This window comes from Mastigoproctus giganteus, chromosome 8, assembly GCF_048544385.1.
Source record: "Mastigoproctus giganteus isolate SK-2022 chromosome 8, ASM4854438v1, whole genome shotgun sequence".
Lineage (NCBI taxonomy): Eukaryota > Metazoa > Arthropoda > Arachnida > Uropygi > Thelyphonidae > Mastigoproctus > Mastigoproctus giganteus.
The window spans coordinates 69,804,807-69,825,328 of record NC_143582.1 but is presented as its reverse complement, the minus strand read 5'-3'; the positions used below and the strand labels follow the sequence as shown (position 1 = coordinate 69,825,328).

General features: G+C 37.8%; 1 protein-coding gene across 1 annotated transcript in view; it reads right to left on the bottom strand.

Annotated features, from left to right (window-relative positions):
• LOC150081608 (EF-hand calcium-binding domain-containing protein 4B-like) overlaps nucleotides 1–20,522 on the bottom strand; it is an 80,437-nt gene that overhangs the window by 3,322 nt on the left and 56,593 nt on the right. Inside the window, exon 18 of the mRNA XM_090379467.1 lies at nucleotides 6,833–6,909. Coding sequence (XP_090235593.1) covers nucleotides 6,833–6,909 — 77 coding nt within the window. The remainder of the gene's footprint in view (nucleotides 1–6,832; nucleotides 6,910–20,522) is intronic.

Sequence of the window (20,522 nt, the reverse complement as noted above, 5' to 3'; positions counted from 1 at the left end):
CAAATTTTGTATGTAAGGGCATTAAACCGTCTGGATTTGTGTTTCTGACTGTTTCAGAATTTCAAAAAGGAAGGATAATACTGTTAGTAAAATTCTTCAGTAGTTAACACATTTATATACGAGATTATTTAAATAACATTGGGCCTTAAATATCTTGCAACAGCTGTTGTAAACAGTTAATATTCTAAAATATTAACTGTTTACAGCAAGGCGCCTAAGGACTTCCGTCCAATCACCATAGGATGCACATTATTAAAGATATTTGAAAAACTCATACACCCAGTGATTATTCAACACTGTTTTGCTCACCGACCACCCTGCCTCCACACAGATACTCTCTTCAGAGCACAAAAAGCCTTGAATGACAGAGCCCAAATGGACATAATCTTCTTCGTTATCAAATCTGCCTTCGATACTGTCTCCATTCCTGCTCTTATAGGCATCTTATAAATAGAATATTTCAAAGTATCTAAACAAATTGTCAGCATTCTGAAGTCCTTACTACAGCGGAGACACTTAATTATAGCCAATGTAACTCACCAGAAAACAACTTATGAAACGAGGGATGTACCACAAGGTGGGGTGATGTCGACAACCCTCTTTGCAATCCTACTTGAACCATTCCTCAAAAAAAAATTCAAATTTATCTAAAATCTATCAAATGATCTAAAATTCTTTATCAATTCAAAAGAACCCCAAACAGATGCAAGAAATTAATAATGAAACCTCCAAGCAAATTCAACAGTAATTGACATTTTTTCAGCGAGCTGGACTCCAATTTAATAATGCCAAGTCAGCCCACATGACAATCACGAAGAGGAAGGTCAAGAATGACATTCGAGTTACAGTTAATGGTGAGTCAGTTCCCAAAGTTTCATCTCATACTGACCTGGTACTAACGTGGGATGAAGATTTAAATTTCAAGGAACACTTCCTAAAGGCAAAGAAGAAGACCTATGCTGCTTTCTAGGCTATCTTCCAGGAGCTCGCAGGCTGTCACAACACAAAACTGATTGGACAGTACATTAATAGATGTCTCACACCCATACCACTATATTCCTCAGAAATCTGGTCCTCTGCATCTACCTCTCGATGTAACAAATTTCTGTCAATGGAATATTGGATTCTTCTGTGGCTGAACTGTCTGAGATGGAACCCGTTCACCATCTCGAAATCCATTCTCCTAGTCAACCTAGGCATGACCTCCTGGAAGCTCACTGTCCTCAAAAAAAATCCGTCGACACTCACCAAGCTGCTAACTTGCCAGATTGATGCCCCATCAATAGAAGATATCATCGCACTAACAAGAGGAAGAAATAGAAGCAATCACCCACTTAGGATGAAGCTATCAAATTTGGATTCCCTAAAAGGAATGTTCCCATGTAACACCATTGAACACTTCAACACTTTCTCCGTTGATCCGGTAAAGTTTGAAGTCAATAAAATCTACAGAAGCCAAATTATAGGCCAAATCTGGACTAAATCACCAGGATTGCTGTGAAAATTGAGCTGTTTTTATATGTTATTTCAAAGTGAATACAATTAAGTAAATGTATGTATCTATTTAATAATTATTACTATACAATAATTATATTGTAAAGATCTGAAAATTTGTATAAAAGTGTATAATGTATATTTAAAAATTCCTGTACACCCACCTAGCCCACTCCTAGCTGTACAGGAGTGAACCTTGTGTTGATAAACTGATAGTAATAATAATATTCTAATATTAAGAATACGACTTTGCAACCAGTTATAAATGGTTATTATCAGGACAAATAAACTGACACAAAAAATTACAGCAAAATAATTTTCAGAATTTTTTTTTTTATCTCAAATTTTACAATATTCCTTCGATATGACCACCACTAACGTATGTAAAATGTTGCTTGCTGTTGATCGACGGTGGAACAGTTGAATAAAGTATCTCTCGTGCCATGTTTGTTACCTCTAATTGAAGCCGTTTTCAGTTATGAGATTTTTATGGGAAATATAACTTCCATTCTAGGACAGCGAATATCCCAATAACTACACTGCTCGACAAAATTAACAGAACACGTAGAAAACGTGATGTTAACTGGTGCAAATTGCGATGAATCGGGACAAAATTTGGTATGGTGGTGTAACATAGAATAACGATGAAATGAGACAGTGGGAGCCAAGGGACATTTATAGGGGTTGTATAAGAATTACTAAAAAAGTTACATCATTACAGAAGCCGATACAAGATGTTCGACATTATGGTCACATGACATCAGTACGGCGTATGATTAGGGCTATAGTGGAGCTTGTATGCCCTCTGGATTTTTTAGGTGAATAGCGTATACGGTATACCTTATTGTTTTTGAAAGACTAAAAAAAACAAATATTAAAATGTTTAACATTATAAAATTCACAGAGTATACCTTCAGTTAATTTTACGACTACAGCACCGTGTATGATTCCATACAACGGCTACAGAGGCCTCACAGCGGTGAACCATGCTCCATATAAAGGTGTCTATAAGATTCTGTGGCAACAAATCCCATTCTTTGCCGCCTTATCAAAAACTGTCTCAATACAGTGCTACGCCTAAGGGGCTTCCACACATGTTCGATCGGATTTAATTGTGGTGTCGTGTCGTGTCGTGCTGGCCTCTGCAGTCGTTGAATATCTTCAGTTTCAAGGTAGAAGTTAGGGCAAACGCATCGTATTAGTACTCTGAATTAGTACATCGTTTAAGTTATATCTCATATTGTGAATACCTTCTCAACGAGTTGCCATGATATTGCACTACTTTGAATAAGTAATGCTTCACAAAAGGAGAAGACTGTCGTTACTTATTCTCAGCGGATACCACCACCAAAGTAACAAGTATTCTCCTTTGGTGAAGCGTTACTTATTCGAAGTAGTGCAATATGGGTACTCGTTGTGAAGGTATTCACAATATAAATAAATAAATAAATTTTCTGTTTATACTCCGGGACGACGAAACGGTCAGAGGAGTTCCAAGATAGCCAGAATACATGAAACAGCACCGTATTCAGCAGTCACGGGCTAGAACCCCGGTCACTCAAGGCACGTGTACTTATGCACCCGCGCGCCTGACCACTAGGCTACGGCGGCACTTAAACGATGCCACATTTGCATGTTTGTGCTAATTCAGAGTTTAGCTGCGTACTGATATGATGCATTTTCACTAATTTGTACGTTGTCTAAATCTCTCACAGCCTGAGGCTAAAGCCCTTAACACATTTCAGTCTTCAGTTTCAAGATATTCCTCACACCTGCCCAGTCCCTACTAGCCATTCAGATTTTGGAATCAGGTGGGGTGGATATGGATAAATTGGCAACTCAATCCTCATACAGACGCCGAATCGCAGTGCAAATGCCCCCTTTACTCAGTATGTAAACGGCTCGGCGCATTTAATGACACTCATCGTCTGTGTGTGCTGCCTGATGAGGCCTAAAGATGTAAAGTTCGTTCCAAAACGGCCCGTGCTTCTTCAATCCAGTTGATGAACTGTCTAATTGGGATCTGCTACACGCTATCACGTAAAAAAAACTAATAGTGACTGACAATGACTCCAACGTTTGGTTTGCATTTAACATTGAAAATCTTGGCAGTAATGTGCAGCTGGTACCTTCTTTCGAGTACTATAATTGCACATTTTGACAGTTGTCGACTGGAATCGATTTTTGTATATATTTCTCAAATTATATGTAATTATCGTACAATTTATACTTTTAACTATAATTTACCGTCCACTTTTTTTAGAAAATTGTGTACTTATTATGCTTAACTTTCTATTATCATAATGGTTGGTAGATGACTTTCATCAACCGGTTAATACCACCACTTTGCTTATTGGAAGCTTTAAGTGGTGAAACCCATGTTTAGTCTCTAGAGCAAAGTTTCCGGCACACCCCCCCAACCTCCCCCCATACTTCTCCTTCAACCCATGCACGGCACTAAATACTATAGGTTTTGATACCTTTCGTGTTTGGGGTTTTCATAAAAAAAAAAAAAAATGTTAACATAACCTATTAATTTCCTTATTGCTAATCTCTAATTGTATGTTGATATACACGCACACTGGCCAAAAAAAATAAGAACCATTTTTCGAATAACAGCAAGTGTGCAGTGCGGCATGGATTCTGTAAGGTGTTTTGGTCTAATTTTGCAATAATCATTCTCCAGAAAAATATCTGGCAGCTGCGACAAAGTTGAAGAGGACTTCGTTGCCGAATAGCTCTGTCCAGCCTATCCCACACATTCTCAGTAGGATTGAGATCAGATGAATGTGGGGGCCAGGGAAGATGGTGGAAATCCGTGTCATACTATCCGAACCATTCTGGAACGAAGCTCTGTTGCATTATCATCCATAAAGGGGCCATTACCTTCGTGGTAAACGTGTAACATTGCATGATGCAGTAGATCTGATACAAAATTCAGGTACTCCCTGGATGACCTTCCACCGGTATCAACGGGCCCAGTTCGTTCCAACATAACGTTCCCATGCCATGATACCACTTCCAGATGCTCGAGTTGTCTTAACAAGGCAAGTAGGATCCATCACTTTGTGAGGTTCTCGCCATACAGGCAAAAGAAATGTATTTACTTGCATTTCTTCTGCCTACAATTGTCTTAATACAAAGGTTCGTATTTTTTGACCTGTGTGTCTACTCAACTTGTCAAACCATTTGAGTTGTATGCTGTGATGGGTGTTTATTGCCCACTCTGTCTGGTTGATTGCAATAAAAAGATTATTTATTTATAGTTTAATTGAATGAAAGAAACAACCACGGATTGTTACAGACAGTCAAGGGATTCTAATTGCATGAACATTATAAGAGAATATGTAACAAAGCCAGTGACTGGGTAGGACGGGGAATGATTATGAGAAAGCACTAGTTAAGACGATGATCAGGAATTCTTCTCATACGTGTACACGATAAAGAAGACAGTAAATCCAACACGTCCCTTAAATGATTGCAGCGGAAGGTCCATAGAAAGCGCAGTAATAATGGTATATAATTGAACAGATACTTTTTATATTTACAGTCGAAATAAAGCTCGAAACTCTGGGGAATGTTAAATCACACTGATATAAAATAAGTGATATAATTATCTCAGATGTTCCTTTCTTAGAAAAGCTACTGATATTAAAGGAGGGAAAAGCTCCGATAGTTGATCGTATGTATTCAGTTATAATTAAACACTGCATGTTAATGTATCAAACTACTGTGAATGTTAATGAGCGGGTCTTTAGACTCCAGGACGATTCCTTTGGACTGTAGAAGTGCTACTGTCTCCCTCCATCCACAAAGGTGAGTTAGGTTCTGTCTCCAAATCTTATGTGGAGTTAAGTTCCGTCCCCTGACTCTACTATAAGTTAGTATTGACTTCTGTGGTAGGGAAAAATCATAAAGACGCAATTCAGGACCATCTCGACAAGAATCTTGGCCCAGCATGGGTTCGTTAAAGAGAAGTCATGCCTGACCGACTTGGTAAATCATAATGACGTAGCCATTAACGATTTGGATGCTGGTAACAATTTTTGCATTATGTATCTATATTCAGGAAAGCTTTTGATACGGTTCCTCGTAGAAGGCTGCTCTATAAACTGGAAGAAGTCGCAGGTTCTGGTAAGATCCTACGCTGGATCGCAGACTGGCCAAAAGGATACAGGTTTGTCATCCTCTTGGTTTTGGGTTCCCTCTTATTTCTAATTTTCATAAAGGATGTTGACGAGGGAAGACGTCAAAGTTTTCAGATTATTTGAAAGTGGGAAGGGAGGAGGTTAACGATTCTTATCAGGCCATGATACTTCAAAAAAAACTTGGATTGGGTGCATACATGGTACGAAAAATGGCAAAGTTTAATGCTTCTAAATGAAAAGTTTGGAGAACAGAGTCCTTGGAGACACGTATACGCCATGGGAGAGGAACTAAAAGTAGTTCAAAACAAACAAAAAAAAAGACTTGTATTACGATTAAATCTGATATCAAATTTCCATCCAGTGTAAACAAGCAACTAGAAGGACACAAAGTATCCTGTCCATGATTTATAGGACCTTTACTAGTAGGGGATAAAGACATCATTATCGCTCTATGTAAGATGGTTAGATTGTATTTTGAATACTATATTGTATTCAAGTAAAGATACGGCTCCCTAAGAAAAGATATACAGCTTCTGGAGAGGGTTCAGAGAAGAGTGACTAATTAGCGAAGAGTGAAAATCGATGTACATATGAAGAACTGCTTAAAGGGGTGCAAAGTTGGTCAACTAGACATCTGACGGGTGTCTGAGTGAGGATTATAGTAAATTGATTGAGGAACGTTTGTTTTCTCTTGTAGGTGAGACGAGAACTAAGGAACACAAATATAAAATCTCAGCAAATAATAGAAAATTTGATCTCATGAAGTTCACCTATGGGCAGCTGGTTGTCGAACACTGGTATAAGATGCAACCTCTTAAATTGCAGAGGCAGTGGAGTCTGAATAAATTCAAAGCAGAACTAGACGAGTACCTTGTATGAACGGGAACAGTATGAATATTCTGTTTTATTATTTTATTTTATTTTATTTATTTTATTTTTTTTGGCCTGATGCAGAAAAAGTCCGTTTCTTTGCATCATTTGGCATTACTTATACTAATAAAAATAACAATTTGTATTGATATTAGTACTGGAATTTCGTTTTTACAGAAATTGTAATATCGGAGACCGATTTTTACGGGATATAAATCGGGCGACTTTATAATTCACTTAAGATTACCTGCCCCCCCCCAAAAAAAAAACAGAGTGAAAAAAATATAAAAATAAGATACAAGGGTTGTGAAATTACTGACCTTGCCATTGCCTTTATTGCTTCGGTAACACTCTCTCCAGTTTTGGCACTAGTTTCGTGGAAAAGTGCTCCGAATTCCTGTAATAGCAAATAAGAGAATGTTCAAATTTATCTTAAACAAAATTTACATTGGGGGAATATTCTGTAAAAAAAAAAAAAAAAAAAAAAAAAAAATTGTTTAATTCCAGAAGCTCCAAAGTAGAAAACTAATTAAATTGTACTCAAACATTCATATGAATTCTGAATAATTGAAATAATTAATTTGGCGAAAGTTGAAATGCACGTGATATGCAATAGCCAATGACAGCTAAAGAGGGATCACATAAAGCTGATCCATTAGTTCAGTCATGATGGATTCGTTTGCTTATTTATATATTATTGAAATAAGTAAAAATATTATTTTTATGGTCCTTGATTTAGCGAGTGACGTACTTGGCATAAGTACGTCACTCTCTAAAAAAGAGGCTCTCCACAAGGTTCCATAATGGGTCCACAGACGTTATTGGACTATGGATGAGCTTACTGAATTAACTGAGATCTCAGAACCATATGTGTATGCTGGCGATTTGGCCATCCTCGTGAGGGGAAATTTGAGGAAAGAAATAGAAGTAAAGCCAAGGAGGCTATCATTAGTCTGTAATTGGGAGGAAATAAATGTTGCAGATTTCTATGGTCAAATCGAATATAATGCTTTTGAAGGGGAAACTTAGTGCGAATAGAAGCCCAGTGGTTAGCACACCTGCTGGATCTCTTAGATATGCCCCGGTGACGAGGTGGATGAGGGACTGACCTTTCTACCCCACGTAAAATACTTGAGCGAAAAAGATTCGAGTGTTTTACTCTAAAATGAGGAGAATTGTTAGATGTGAGTGGGGTGTGAGAGGAAAGTCCCTCGAGCTGTTGTATAATTGCATATTTGTGCCAATCATAAGCTTTTCAGCTGGAGCCTGGGGTCACAGGGCCCAGTATGGGCTGATCAGACGGCACCTTATAGCTGCGCAAAGATTTGCTCTTTTAGCAGTGGCTCCAGCCTGCAGAACTGTCTCGAATGATGTACTAACTGTTTTAGCTGGAGAACTATCTGCAGATTTGATTGTGATTTCAAAGTTCTTGGAGTATTCAACGATTCATAATGTTCTAACTGAGATAGTTGGAGTTGTTCTTGCCCCAATGAAAGTGGAGTCTATAGTAGGCAGCATAAAAAATTGAAACGAAGAGAATTCTTTCAGAATTGGAACAGTTGCGGCAAAAACGTCGGGTTGGGACGGTCCTGATAAGGGAAGAGTCACTTATGCCTTTCTTCCGGATGCCTTTTAAGTAAAGAAATGTAAAGGATGGCCTGATTTGGGTCTATATTCAACTCTGATAATTACAGGTCATGGACTAAAGGAAAGACTCTTTCGTTTGGGGGTTGAAGAATCTGCGCTGTGTCAGTGCGGAATGGTGGAAAATATTGAACACATTATGGCTGAGTATGTGAGGTATGAAGTCCATCTATTAGAACTATTTTCGGAATTAGAAATAGTTCAATGGTCCCCGGATAGTTTCTGCAACCAAGAGAAACTATTTGGCTTTCCTGAGCTATGTGAAACATGTTTTTAAAATTTGGGTGCCAAGATGAATGAGAGACATTGCTATGAGTTTTACTTAAATTGAAATTTTATTCGTTTTAAAAATGTATATAGAGCTTTTAAAATATACAATTTTATATGTTTGTTTTTTATTTGTAAAGCTAAGGTTTATGATGAGGCGGAATAGACATTAGTTTCGCTCAGGGTGGCGGCGCGCTCTCAGTTGTCCTGCCACTGGGAAGCCAAAGTTGTAAATATGTATATAGTCCAAATTTTAATGTCTCGATACTTGGAGTTAGATAGTAGTGGCTTACCTCCCCGAGGTAAGCCACTACTATCTGTTTAAAATATTTATTTAAAATATTTATTTTAAATAAATAAATGTTTAAAATATTTATTAACAGTGGCTGGGGCTTGAGAGGTCATCAAATATAGTCAAGAATTTTTAAATTACGTTTTATTTTTAATTGAGGCCCCGAACGTGGATCCGCCTATGGCGCAGGAAACGTGCACGGAGGTTGATTTAAAAATGAAAATGAATGTCAGTTATGATGGAAGAATTACGGACAAGGGCAAGTATGGGCACAAAGAGAAGTAGAAAGGAAGATTCTACTGAAATAAATGTTCCAGAGTTTGATCCTCTGACGGAATTTGAAGATATAAAGAAAGAAGCTGCACTTCTTATTTCATGGTCCAAATAAAGTCACTCGTGCTGCGATGAAAGAGATCTTGAATATGTGGGATGTGCTTGAAGCAAAGATAATTAGAATGTACATTGACAATCAGGTATTGCGATCCCGGGTTCGGGATTGTCAGATAGCAGGAAAGGTTGAAAAAGTTATACAAGTGCTCTGAAAGAGTCTGCAGTGAGCGTACCTGAGAAGCGTATGCCAATAAAGAAAGACGCCTTTGCTGTGATAATTAGATCAGATTGTGAACGTTACAAAACTAGTGAGAAAATTCAAAGGAAGTGTTGGTGGCTCTGAAGCCTATCCTACAAAACGTGAAAGTTAGAGATTTCAAGACTATTAGAGACAAGGGAGCGGTTATCGAGAACGATACACAAGATGCTTAAGGAATTGGAAAAATCCCAGAAATAGGTCTCAGAATCGAAGCACCGAGAAAGACTGTTAAAATGGCTATAATATATGAAGGAAGATTATATTTTATGAAGCAATTATGGGAAAGGAATATAAAAGATATGGGTTTGACCCATATCTTTTATATTTCATATGGCTTTTTCCAAATTTTTGGAAAAAGTGAGTGTGCATACAGTTAATTAAGCAAGAGATCGAGAAGTGAGGTATTGGATATTGGGCATAATGCTAGATCTTGTAAAAGCCTGGCCCTCTGACCCTCTGCGGCACAGTGACCGCACACGGTCACTGTGCCGCAGAGGGTCACTTTATAAGGATTGTCCTCAAGACTGAAGTGGCTATTTGTGTGAATTGTAAGAGACGTGATAGAAGATCTGATCATTCAGTGCGAAACCCAGAATGTCCAAAATATAAGAAACAGATAGGGTTGTACAAGAAAGCGAATAATTATGGATAGTACAACTCAAATAAATGATGAAAGGGGTTTGAGAAATAGCACAGGTGAATGGACAGCGATCCTATCAGGTTGCTCTTCGGTTAGCAGAGAGAGTGGTGGTTGAAGGACTGTGATGTTCTGTTGGTACAGGAACCGTATACGGTGGCCGGCAAAATTAAAGGATATCCAATTGGTTTTAGGGTAGTGCAGCATGATGAAGGATGTCAGGCTGCTGTCGTTATAAGGAATGTTGATATAGGAGTGACCCGGGTGTCCTCTTTGACGTTCACGCACGGAGTGTGCATGGAGTCGATTGGTGTATTTGGAAGGCTGTATGTTGTCAATATTTATTGTCAGTTTAGGGGGGAAGCCACAGCCATAACTACAGTATATTGACAAGGTGGGTCAGGAATTTCAGAGTAAGCATTTTATTATTGGATTTGACTCAAATGCAACCTGTGTTATGGGGTGGAATTTAAGCAGATGATCATGGAAGATTCGTGAAGATTGTATAACTTCCGATAGATTAGAGATTCTGAATGGATCTGGGCAATTATCCACGTTTGCCAATGCATTGGAGGAATTATTTATTAATAATCCATTCTACAATCTTACAAAAGATTGTAGAATGGATTGTAGCATAAGCTGATAATCTCTTCTGCCAAGGCCCTTATGATGAAGGAGAAATGTAGTGGAACTAGATTTCCTACAATTAAAATAGAAGAAAAAAACTGTGGGATTTGTTATGGGTATGAGGTATCTCGACGTCGTGTTTGGAGAGAGAGAAGCTGAGCTTCATCCCGCACTAAGTGTAAGTGTGTTTATGGACAAGCGGCACCAGGGGTTACCCCATCTCCGCGTAGTTTACATTGTGGTGTTACAGTACGCTGTAAATGCCAGAGATTTAAAAGTGTCTGTGGGTCTTGGATCGTTTAGTGTCATGTACCGTTGTTCTTCTGGTCGTTTAGCTGCTAAACCCCAATTGGGGCCCAACGTTGTCCCATGGAGGCAGACCAGGAACCCAGTAGCTTATGTGGACTCTGGCAGGTCTGCCACCTAATTTCCTGAGATTTCGGTGGCTAGGACCTTAAAAAAAAAAAAACGGGGGCACTTAAGTTTAGAAAAGCCAGGAGAGGTTAATATGGTTCAGTTTTCAGTTTAGAAATCGTTAATTTTGATTAGTTGTGTGGGGTTTACGCTGGCGTATTAGTCAGTAGGAGGAAGAGACTGAAGACTGGGGGAAAGACAGAAGTATGGGGTCGATAGGGAAGGCAACCCCAGGTGGTCAGTAAGGCATGCCCATGCCTCACCAGACGAAATATATGGGGGTGGTAGGAAACAGGAAGACCATCTCCTCCTGCCCCCTGCCAGGGATAGGAAAAAAGGTACCAGGCAAGGGCTGGTAGAGATCGCCATTTGGCTACATGGCAGTGAGGCTGCATCAGTCGTAGTGTAGTCATAAGATCATGTCCGGTAGTAGAGTCACTCGTGGGATAGTGTCCCGTCCAAGTTGAATGTCTTTGTTTTTGGATCTCTATCTTCATTCAGTATATTTGTCAGTTTCACTTAGGTCTCATATTTGTTGGTACATAGGCAGGGTTTTTTGGTAGACAGCCAGTAGCTTCCACATAATTTTCATCCCGCACTCTGAGTTTTTGAGGAATAAGTTGAAAACTATATATGCCAAGATTAAGAGAATAGTAAGAGTCAAATGGGGATTGAAAGGAAGAGCGCTGGATGTTGTTTATAAGTGTATATTCATGCCAATTATGACTTATGCGTGTGGTGCATTGGGATCAGCGATTCAGAACTCTCATATGAAAAGGAAATTAATATCGGCTCAACGGTTTGCTCTGCTGGTTCTGACAAGGGCTAGCAGGACTGTTTCGAATGATGCGCTGCAGATCATTGCAGGTAAGGAGCCGATTGACTTGGTTATTACTGTAAAGAGTTTGCTATATGTAACTGGAAGGAATCACTCCAGAACAATTTTAGGAATAAGATAATGTCCATTAATTTCAAGAGAATATACCAAGATGGATATAAAAGAAGAAAGGAAGATGTTATTATAAAGAGATCTTAGATATATGGCAAGAGCGATGAAGTGATTCCGATGAATAACTTATAAATTGATACCAAAAGTAGGTACTATGCAGATAAAGAAGTGACCAGGACTGGGGCTTGAACAGACTGAGATTGTCTCTGGGCATGGTATGAGAATACGCCTAACTGAGCTGAGAATAGAGCAAAGAATCAAGATGTATATGGTGAGGTTGAGGAGGAATTTTAATGTTTAGAAATTATGTTAAAATATATATTATATATTTATAGATAGTGTAGATATGATTGTTCGTATCTTATATAGTTTCACGATGAAGCTTTGGACAAATCGCAATCATCTAAGTTTTAAATGCTATGATAGTGGAAATCCGCCTCCTCGTGGCAGGGGCGGTAATCCTGCTGCAATGCCTGACTGAGTCAGGTGGCAGCAGGGAAAAGAGGTTAATTCAAAATTTTAATGTTTTAAGCATCTATGAGCTTTAGCTCGGGCGATGCTATATGTTTAATATGATGATGGTGATGATGTCGGCTAATACGTCCGTGTGCGAGTGGCACAGTGGTTAATCACTGTCTTCCCCACATGGGTGGAAAATACCCAGGTTCGAATCTCGTCGATGACGTGAGGAACTTTTTAATGGCTTTTTTCACTCCTTGGCTGAGTTAGTCGATATCGCCGGTGAGGATAGCTTTTTTTTCTCCCGAAGATCGGGTTTTTCGTCAAAACACACAAACCGACCGCATAACACACGCAGTTTATGGACATAATACACATGGGCAGATGAGGTTATTCTCTGGTGATTTTTTTTTTTTTTTTTGTCGGATCAATAATTTGGATTGGGTCTCGCATAGTTTTTTAGAATATACGCCGAGTCAATTAAGACAATGAGGTTTCAGTGTATCGTGTCTATAAATTAGTTGTATTATATAGTCGTTTGACTATTTTGCGGGTTCATGATTTTCACTTAACTAAGTTTCGGTTAAGTGAAAACCATGCAACCCTAGACCGTCCAAGTCAGCCACGGTGTGAAAATCCTATTTCAGCTGAAGTTCAGAAATATATTTCCAGTTATTCTCAGCTTCTCAATTTTTTGATTGTTCATGCAGTGAAATAATCCAAACGATATACATTTTCCCCTAGAATATAAAATATTATATTTCTTCTTCTTCTTGGGCACTTTTCCAGAATTTTCCCCCTTTCTGTTATTTATAGGTGGCATCAGTCCAGCACTGGGTTTATATATCGATTCAGTAAATGTTTATCTTCTCGGTCCACATCTCCTTGGCATATTTTATTTATTTCTTGTTTGGCTTGCAAGAATTTGTTCAATTTATTTCTTGTCTTTTAACCATAATGCTCGAATACCGTTCATGCATGATGTTCCGTTATTTGGGCGTGTAATCATAAAACAGAGACTTCTATGTTACACGAATCACTGAGTGCAATATGTCAAACTACAGAGCACAAAGAAAATGAGAAGAAACCAAAAAAAAAATACAAATGTAAGTCAGACTTCCTTAGAAAGAAATAGCCACGGGTAATGAGCGTAGTTCTCGTGGGTGCCAAGTGGACAGCGGCCCTGCTACCTCGTATATATAAGGCCTGGGTGCGATTCTTGTCACTGACCAACGTTGAAAATTTGAGTAAACTCCTTTAATTCCAACTTTTGATACGACTGCTAGATGGTTTCCTTAATATTTATGGATTGTAAAATCATGATTTTTGGTGGCGTTAGCTTGTGCAAAAGTGTCAGTTGTCTTCATCGTGGCTGTCCGTCTGTCTTTTTCTCCTAATGTCCCCCGGTCCACATCTAACAGAGGGATACGCAGTGGATGGATTTTCATTAAATTTTATATATGGTTCCTACTTTTTTTTTTTTTTTTTTTTGTAAAAAATGCTGGGTTTTATAGAATTTCGAATTTTACAGTATACTTCTCATCGAGACGGAAGGAACCGTTATATGCTATTTTTAAAAAGAAGAATGAGTTACTCGTTTAGCTGGTTGTTTGTAGTTCCCAAACCCCACCCACTGAACTTGGATTTTCATCCGAAACACCATAAAAACCCCACACTAGATGCAATAAACACTATATACTAACGCCTGGTGGCCTAAGCTGCCTTGATGCAGTTCTAAATAACGCGGTATTAATGAGTCAGCAGATTTTCCATCAGATTCCTTTATGCGTAACCCTGATTCGAAGCAAAAATATTTTAAAATGTTAGACTTGTTAATTAACTGAAAAACTTCCACATCACTGACAGGCGCAATATGGCCTGAGTTGCGCCATTCCAAATTTTATTAAAATTGGACGAATAGAAATCCGACAATTATTTATTTTTTTCGAAACAATTTTTATGTAAAAAAAAAAAAAAAAAAAAAAAAAGAAATTCATAGATTAAATGTACGTAATCTGAATGCATGTAGTATTGCTAGCTTTAGAGAGTCCGTACACGCTTCGCAACTGCGTATATTATTAAGATTCGTGAACAGGTGTTGTTCATGAAGAAATACAGAACTCCCAGACTTACGTAAGGGCTGCGTTCCGCGTAACGCTACGTAAGTCGCGGTGAATATGCTTGCTTTTAGTAAGCAAGCAAGCATATCATCCCCCCCCCTGTTAACTTTTAAGAATCGTTCGCTGTCAGGATCCATCTTCTCGCCATTGCCGATGCAATTTCGCGAAATGCTATTGCCATCTCTCTAGTGATGAAGCGTCTCCACTCCTCATTTGGTTCATCTTGAGCTTGGTCAGCATTTTCTTCTTTCACTATCGCTGCCTGCAAGCCAATAAGTTCTTCGTTAGATAATTCATTCTCTTCTTCCTCTATTAACTCGCCCACGTCTTTGGCATCAACCTCCAACTGAAGTAGCTCTGCAACCTTTACAATCCTATCTGTAATCTCTTCATATTGATTCGTATTTTTCAAATCCTTCGAAGCCTTTTATGTGCCGTAGGCATATTTTATTCCATGCGCCATTTAAACAACTTTTAGTAATTTCCGCCCAGGAAATTGCTAAAAGTTAATGTTTAAGATGGCGTGGTAAATATTGTAAGATTTCCAAAAGTCTCAGAGTAAAATTTTTGTCACCGTCTATTGCAGACAATGCCTGAGCAAATGTTGTGAGTAAACAGTATGCTTTTAAATTCGAAATAACACCCTGATACATAGGTTGGATGAGTGAAGTCGTGTTTGGCGGAGAGAAATATGACTCTCACGTTCGAATTGAAATCATCTAGATGCGTAGGATGTTCAGGAGCATTTATCTTATCTAATAGAAGCAGAATCTTAACAGGAACGTCGTTGTCTTTACAATATTTTTCAACCTCGGGAATGAAGCATCATTTAAACCAATCCTCAAAGAGAAATATTGTTATCCATGCTCTCTTGTTCAATCGGAAATGCACGGGTAGGATAGCTTTACTGATGCTCTTAAATGCACAAGGATTTCCAGAATGGTACACAAGCAGTGGTTTTAATCTGTAATCTCCTACTGCATTAACTCCAAGCAAGAGCGTGGCCCTATCTTTTGAAGCTTTGAAACCTGGCATTGTCTTTTCCTCTTTGGCAATGTATGTTCGATCCGGCATTTTTTTCCAATACATAGCAGTCGCGTCAACGTTAAAAATTTTGCTGCGTTGAATAGCCGCCTTCATCAATTTTTTTTCCCAACACATCACAAAATTTCTCTGCAGATGCAGAATCGGCACTGGCGACTTCACCGCATACTTTAACTTTGTGGAAACCAGCGCGATGCTTGAACCTATTAAACTACCCGCTGCTTGCCACGAACGTGGCTAGGGGTTCGCCGTACTTATCCTTAATATCTTCTTAAATTCTTTTGCTTGAATGGTCTCAAAATAGACTCAGGGGTACTTGCTTCTGAATATGATTTTCCATCCTTATTATTAATAGCTTTTCTATTTTCCATATAGCACCTGAACGCTGTTTTGTGATCACTGTTGATCTTAAGTGCGTTGATCCTTTGACCCAAGGGGATCACATCTGTTGAGTATGGGCTTGGCACACCAGGGCGCTGAGCTGGATATTATCATTCTTCTTTTCCTTGGTGATTCCCTTTTACTTGTTCTCTCTCTCTTAGGGTAACTCAGAAATTTATTTTTTGGCTGGTGCAACGTAAGCCTCAGGCTTCCTTGCACCTTACGGCTAATAATAGTAATAAGGTTCTTTTTTACGCGCACTTTCCCTTAAAATAGTATTCACTGTTGAAGCAACGAAACCTAATTCCCTTGCAATAGATGATAAACTTTGTCCTGCTTCGTACTTCCTAATCATTTGCATCTTCATTTACGAATCAATTTTGTTTCGCTTTTGTTTCGGAAAGTGCAGGTGATGGCACTACCATCACTTGCACTTTCCGTGGTAGCTTTCACTTTTCACCACCACTTGAACTTTCCCTGGTCATCATTGTAATACGTAAATAGGAATGAAGATAAGTTTCTGAAAATTTGTTTTTTTTATGATTGAAGAATTCATGGAAGGAGAAACACATTTCACCATAATAACGTAAAAATCCATACAATTGCAGTTATCGGTATTATCAAAAATGCAACAAGATCGAGTTTACTACCCGTTTATAATTAGATGCACTAACAGAAAAGCCCAATAACCCTTAAAGTGCAAATTGTTTTTGTTGTTTTATGGTAGTGACCTCCAGAAATGTGTTTTAGAAAAATATCACAAAGGCATTCAAAATTGATTCGTATAACGGAACATATGATAACAATGAAAGTGTAGTGTAATTTCCATTATAAACATGACCTTTTAGAGAAATAAATAGCTTAGTAATATAGCGAAATTTTCAACTTCCAAGGACTTGGGACGAATAAAAAAAAAAAAAAAAAAAAACCCACAATATTATATTGGGTTCACATTACGATATAATCACTATACCTCCATATTTATGCCTACAGATGCAAAATACGTTTTCATATATATTTTTTTTTCAGTTTTCACCTGCCGGCAAAAACTTAAGTCGAGTATTACGTAAGTCGGGGAGTTCCTATATGTACATATTACTCTAAAAGCCTAAAATTCGGGGAGTTCCTATATGTACATTACTCTAAAAGCCTAAAATTCAGTTAAGTCCTAGATTATACCGGTAATCCTAGGATTTACCAATTGCCTTGGTAAAAGTCCGAAATTCAGACTGTTACCAAAGCGTTTTTGTAAATCCTAGATGCAACAGAATAGGAAAATAAAGGCGATTTGTAGAAACCAACAATTCAAAATAAGTAAAGTTCATTCATTTTTAATAAAGTTTTTTTCGCAAATTCTAGTGTAAAAACAAAAACATAGAAATATAAGCCATAATAAACAGTTGATTGAATACTTTTTTCACTTTATTCGGAATAAATATGTCACCTAAGCAACTTTTCAGGATACGCAGATATATCCCACATGTTTAATAATCGGAAAAGTGAATGAAGTAGGAAAGGTTTTATTATTACTTCCAAGCCTTTTTGCACTGTCCTACCACCTGTTTTCCCATTTTTAAACGAGGGTGGAGGATGACTCTACTATTCCTCCAAAGATGTGTGGGTAACATATTCAATATAGTGAATATCCTCCCGAATTCCCTTATTTAAAAATCCGAAAAACAGATAATCGGACAGTGCGAAAAGGGAGGCAGTGAAACTGTCCTGCTTCATTCACTTTTTTTCCCCGATTTTTAAACGAGGGCATAGAGAGAATATATCAGCTATATACTCAAGGTTGTCTGGGTTACATATTCACTATATGCCGAATACAATGAATACCCCTCTATATGCCCTAGTTTAAAATTCGGCAGAGAGATAATCAGACAGTGCGAGAAGGGAAGCAATGATTCTTTCCTGCTTCATTTACTTTTCCAATTTTTAAACAGGACATAAGTGAGATATATTTCCTATCCCCCACAAGGTTTCTCGATAAAATATTGGCTATATTCGGAGCGTCTAACTTTCTACCAATAGAAAGTTAGCGAGCAGCTCATGCACTATTTATGGTACATATTCCGCAATTTTGAAAATTATTCTTCCATCATTTTGCAAAAGTGGTTAGTATTTTCTGACCCCGAACACGCATTGCTTTGCGAATAGCAAAAACTAACAGTAACTGGTATAGACTGTTGTCGTAACAGTTTTCCTGTGATTGAAAAAAAAAAAAAAAAAAAAAACACAAGCTTCGGGCAGACAATTTTTCTTTCTTTTTGTTTTTTCATGAAATGTTTTGTGATATGTGGCTGTTTAATACACTTCTTGCCTTCATCCTCTTTTGATACTTAGGTTATACTGCTTCTTTTAGCATAACATCATTTAAAAAATAAAATAAAAACTTATTGAGAGAAGGGCACTACGTTCATAAAGAATTAATGTGAAGATGAATAACGCTAATTAAACTACGTAATATGCTACAAATTTATTGCGTAAGGGTTTCAGCTTGTTATAAGTAAGCTAAAATTCACACGCAATACGACGTAACAGTTGGCGACGTTTCTAGATTCTGTATCGATTTCATCATCAGGCCCAATTACGAAGGAATGAAAGCCAAAGAAATGTCCAGGGACGAAAACTATATTTTGTCTCCTGTACACATTGTTCCGATCTTGATTCGTTCGTGATTGGCTCTGATGAGAGGAGTTGTATTGTATGAGCTTACTTATAATGAAATATAACCCTTTATACTCAATACAACTACTTAAAAAAAGAAAAATAACCTTATTAGTTTCCAAATAGTTATGAGAAGCCAGCCTTTGTATAGGTCTGTTTGTGTGTGTTCGTGCGAAGCGCTAGAGCAGTTAAGCGTATGAGTCGACAATATATTATCTGTAAATTTTATGGTTGATTTGCCTGTTTGCTGGATTAAAAACCTGTTTCCGGGGGATATAAACCATGCAACTTTCGCCTGAGGCAGACTAACTCAGCCACAATGAAAAAGCCCATAAAAATTTCCCGCGTCATTAACAGGATTCGAATCCGAGAATTTTCCGCCTGGTGTGGGAGAACGGTGATTATAACCACTGTATTAACTGCGAGAACTATGTATATATAAATAATTATCATTAAAGCGATAATATTAATCTCATAATAACAGGCTTAGCTATGGAAATCTATTTAGTTAGGAAACATTAAACGTGATCGAAGTTGCTGATTGGTATTCGCCCATTCATATTTATTTGGCAATGCCGTTCCGTGACTAACAATATCATTTGTACTCGTGGACGCCTAGAAACAGCAACCCGCTTAAATTATTCATAATGTTGTTGTGGTTGGAGTTTTTTTTTTTTTTAGATATGAAGGTTTCCGAGATACGCTATCTGCCTATCTTGAGTACACTGTCGTGCTTTTTTTCGGTACTTTTCCGCTGTATTTCTAAACTTGAAGATATCAATCTACCTTCACTATAGTTGATCATTTTTTGACGAATACAGTTTATTCATGTCGATTAAGGCCCATTGATTCCTGTTGCGACATGCGTGGACTTCTCCGCACAGTATCTTGTGTAGAAAATTGCAGATGTATCAGAATGGGAAGCAAAAATCATCATTATAACGATTCCTGATTTTATCAATATTGCCATAAGAATATCATTTGATCTTCTGTCTGAATGTGAAAAGTTCATAGAGACATTTTAAGAGACTTTTGTCCGCCATTTCTCCTAACTTGTCAATTTTAAGTATTTCAGTTCCGCTTATTTCTATCCATTTGTATATATATAGTAGCTGTAGCTACTTTGTGGCATAGTGAAGCCTCAGAACTTAGTTTTTAACAGCCGGTAATATTACGGTAAAGAAGTGTCTAGACGCACTGATATGGTACCATTACCAGAGGGTTTGCACTCCTGTTAAGTATGAAAAAGCATTCAAAATACTGTTATTGTACTGAGCTGTACAAACGCGTTTTTAAAAGCCTGAAGTGTATGTTGAGTATACTAAAGAAACCCATCATTTTATGTCCCCTTTGCTATATAACAGGCATCCAAACGAACTTATTTTGCCGTGAAAAGACAGCTTTTCATAATAGCACTGCTTTTCAGCATTGTAATATAATTGTTAAGAGTTGCCACAGTTCTGCATTACGAATAAATAGCACTGCTTCCTCGGAGAAGAAATGTCGTATCGACTTTAATTTTATATTGTCACTATGTCAGTTGTAACTGATAGATTCCAATCCGCAGTCGAAGTAATTTGGAAAAAATAAAAGAACAAATGGATAACAAGGTAGCGTCATTTCATTGTGCATAAGGGGCAATGCTTCTAGAAAAAGAAAGCATCGTATACTTATTAATAATAGAATAACTCCAATAGGCGACTTAGAATTACCAACACATCACAGATGAGATATCAGATTCTGTAATATATTAGGATTCTTAACATCGAAAGAAATACACGAAAATGAAGGAATATAAGAGAGCGCGACTTGACTCAGCAGAATGAGATTTTCGTAGATACGATGGTAGCCTAGTGGTTAGTGTATTCTAGCGTATTCGAATCCACACGATACCACAAATTGTAGTAATGTTTTGGT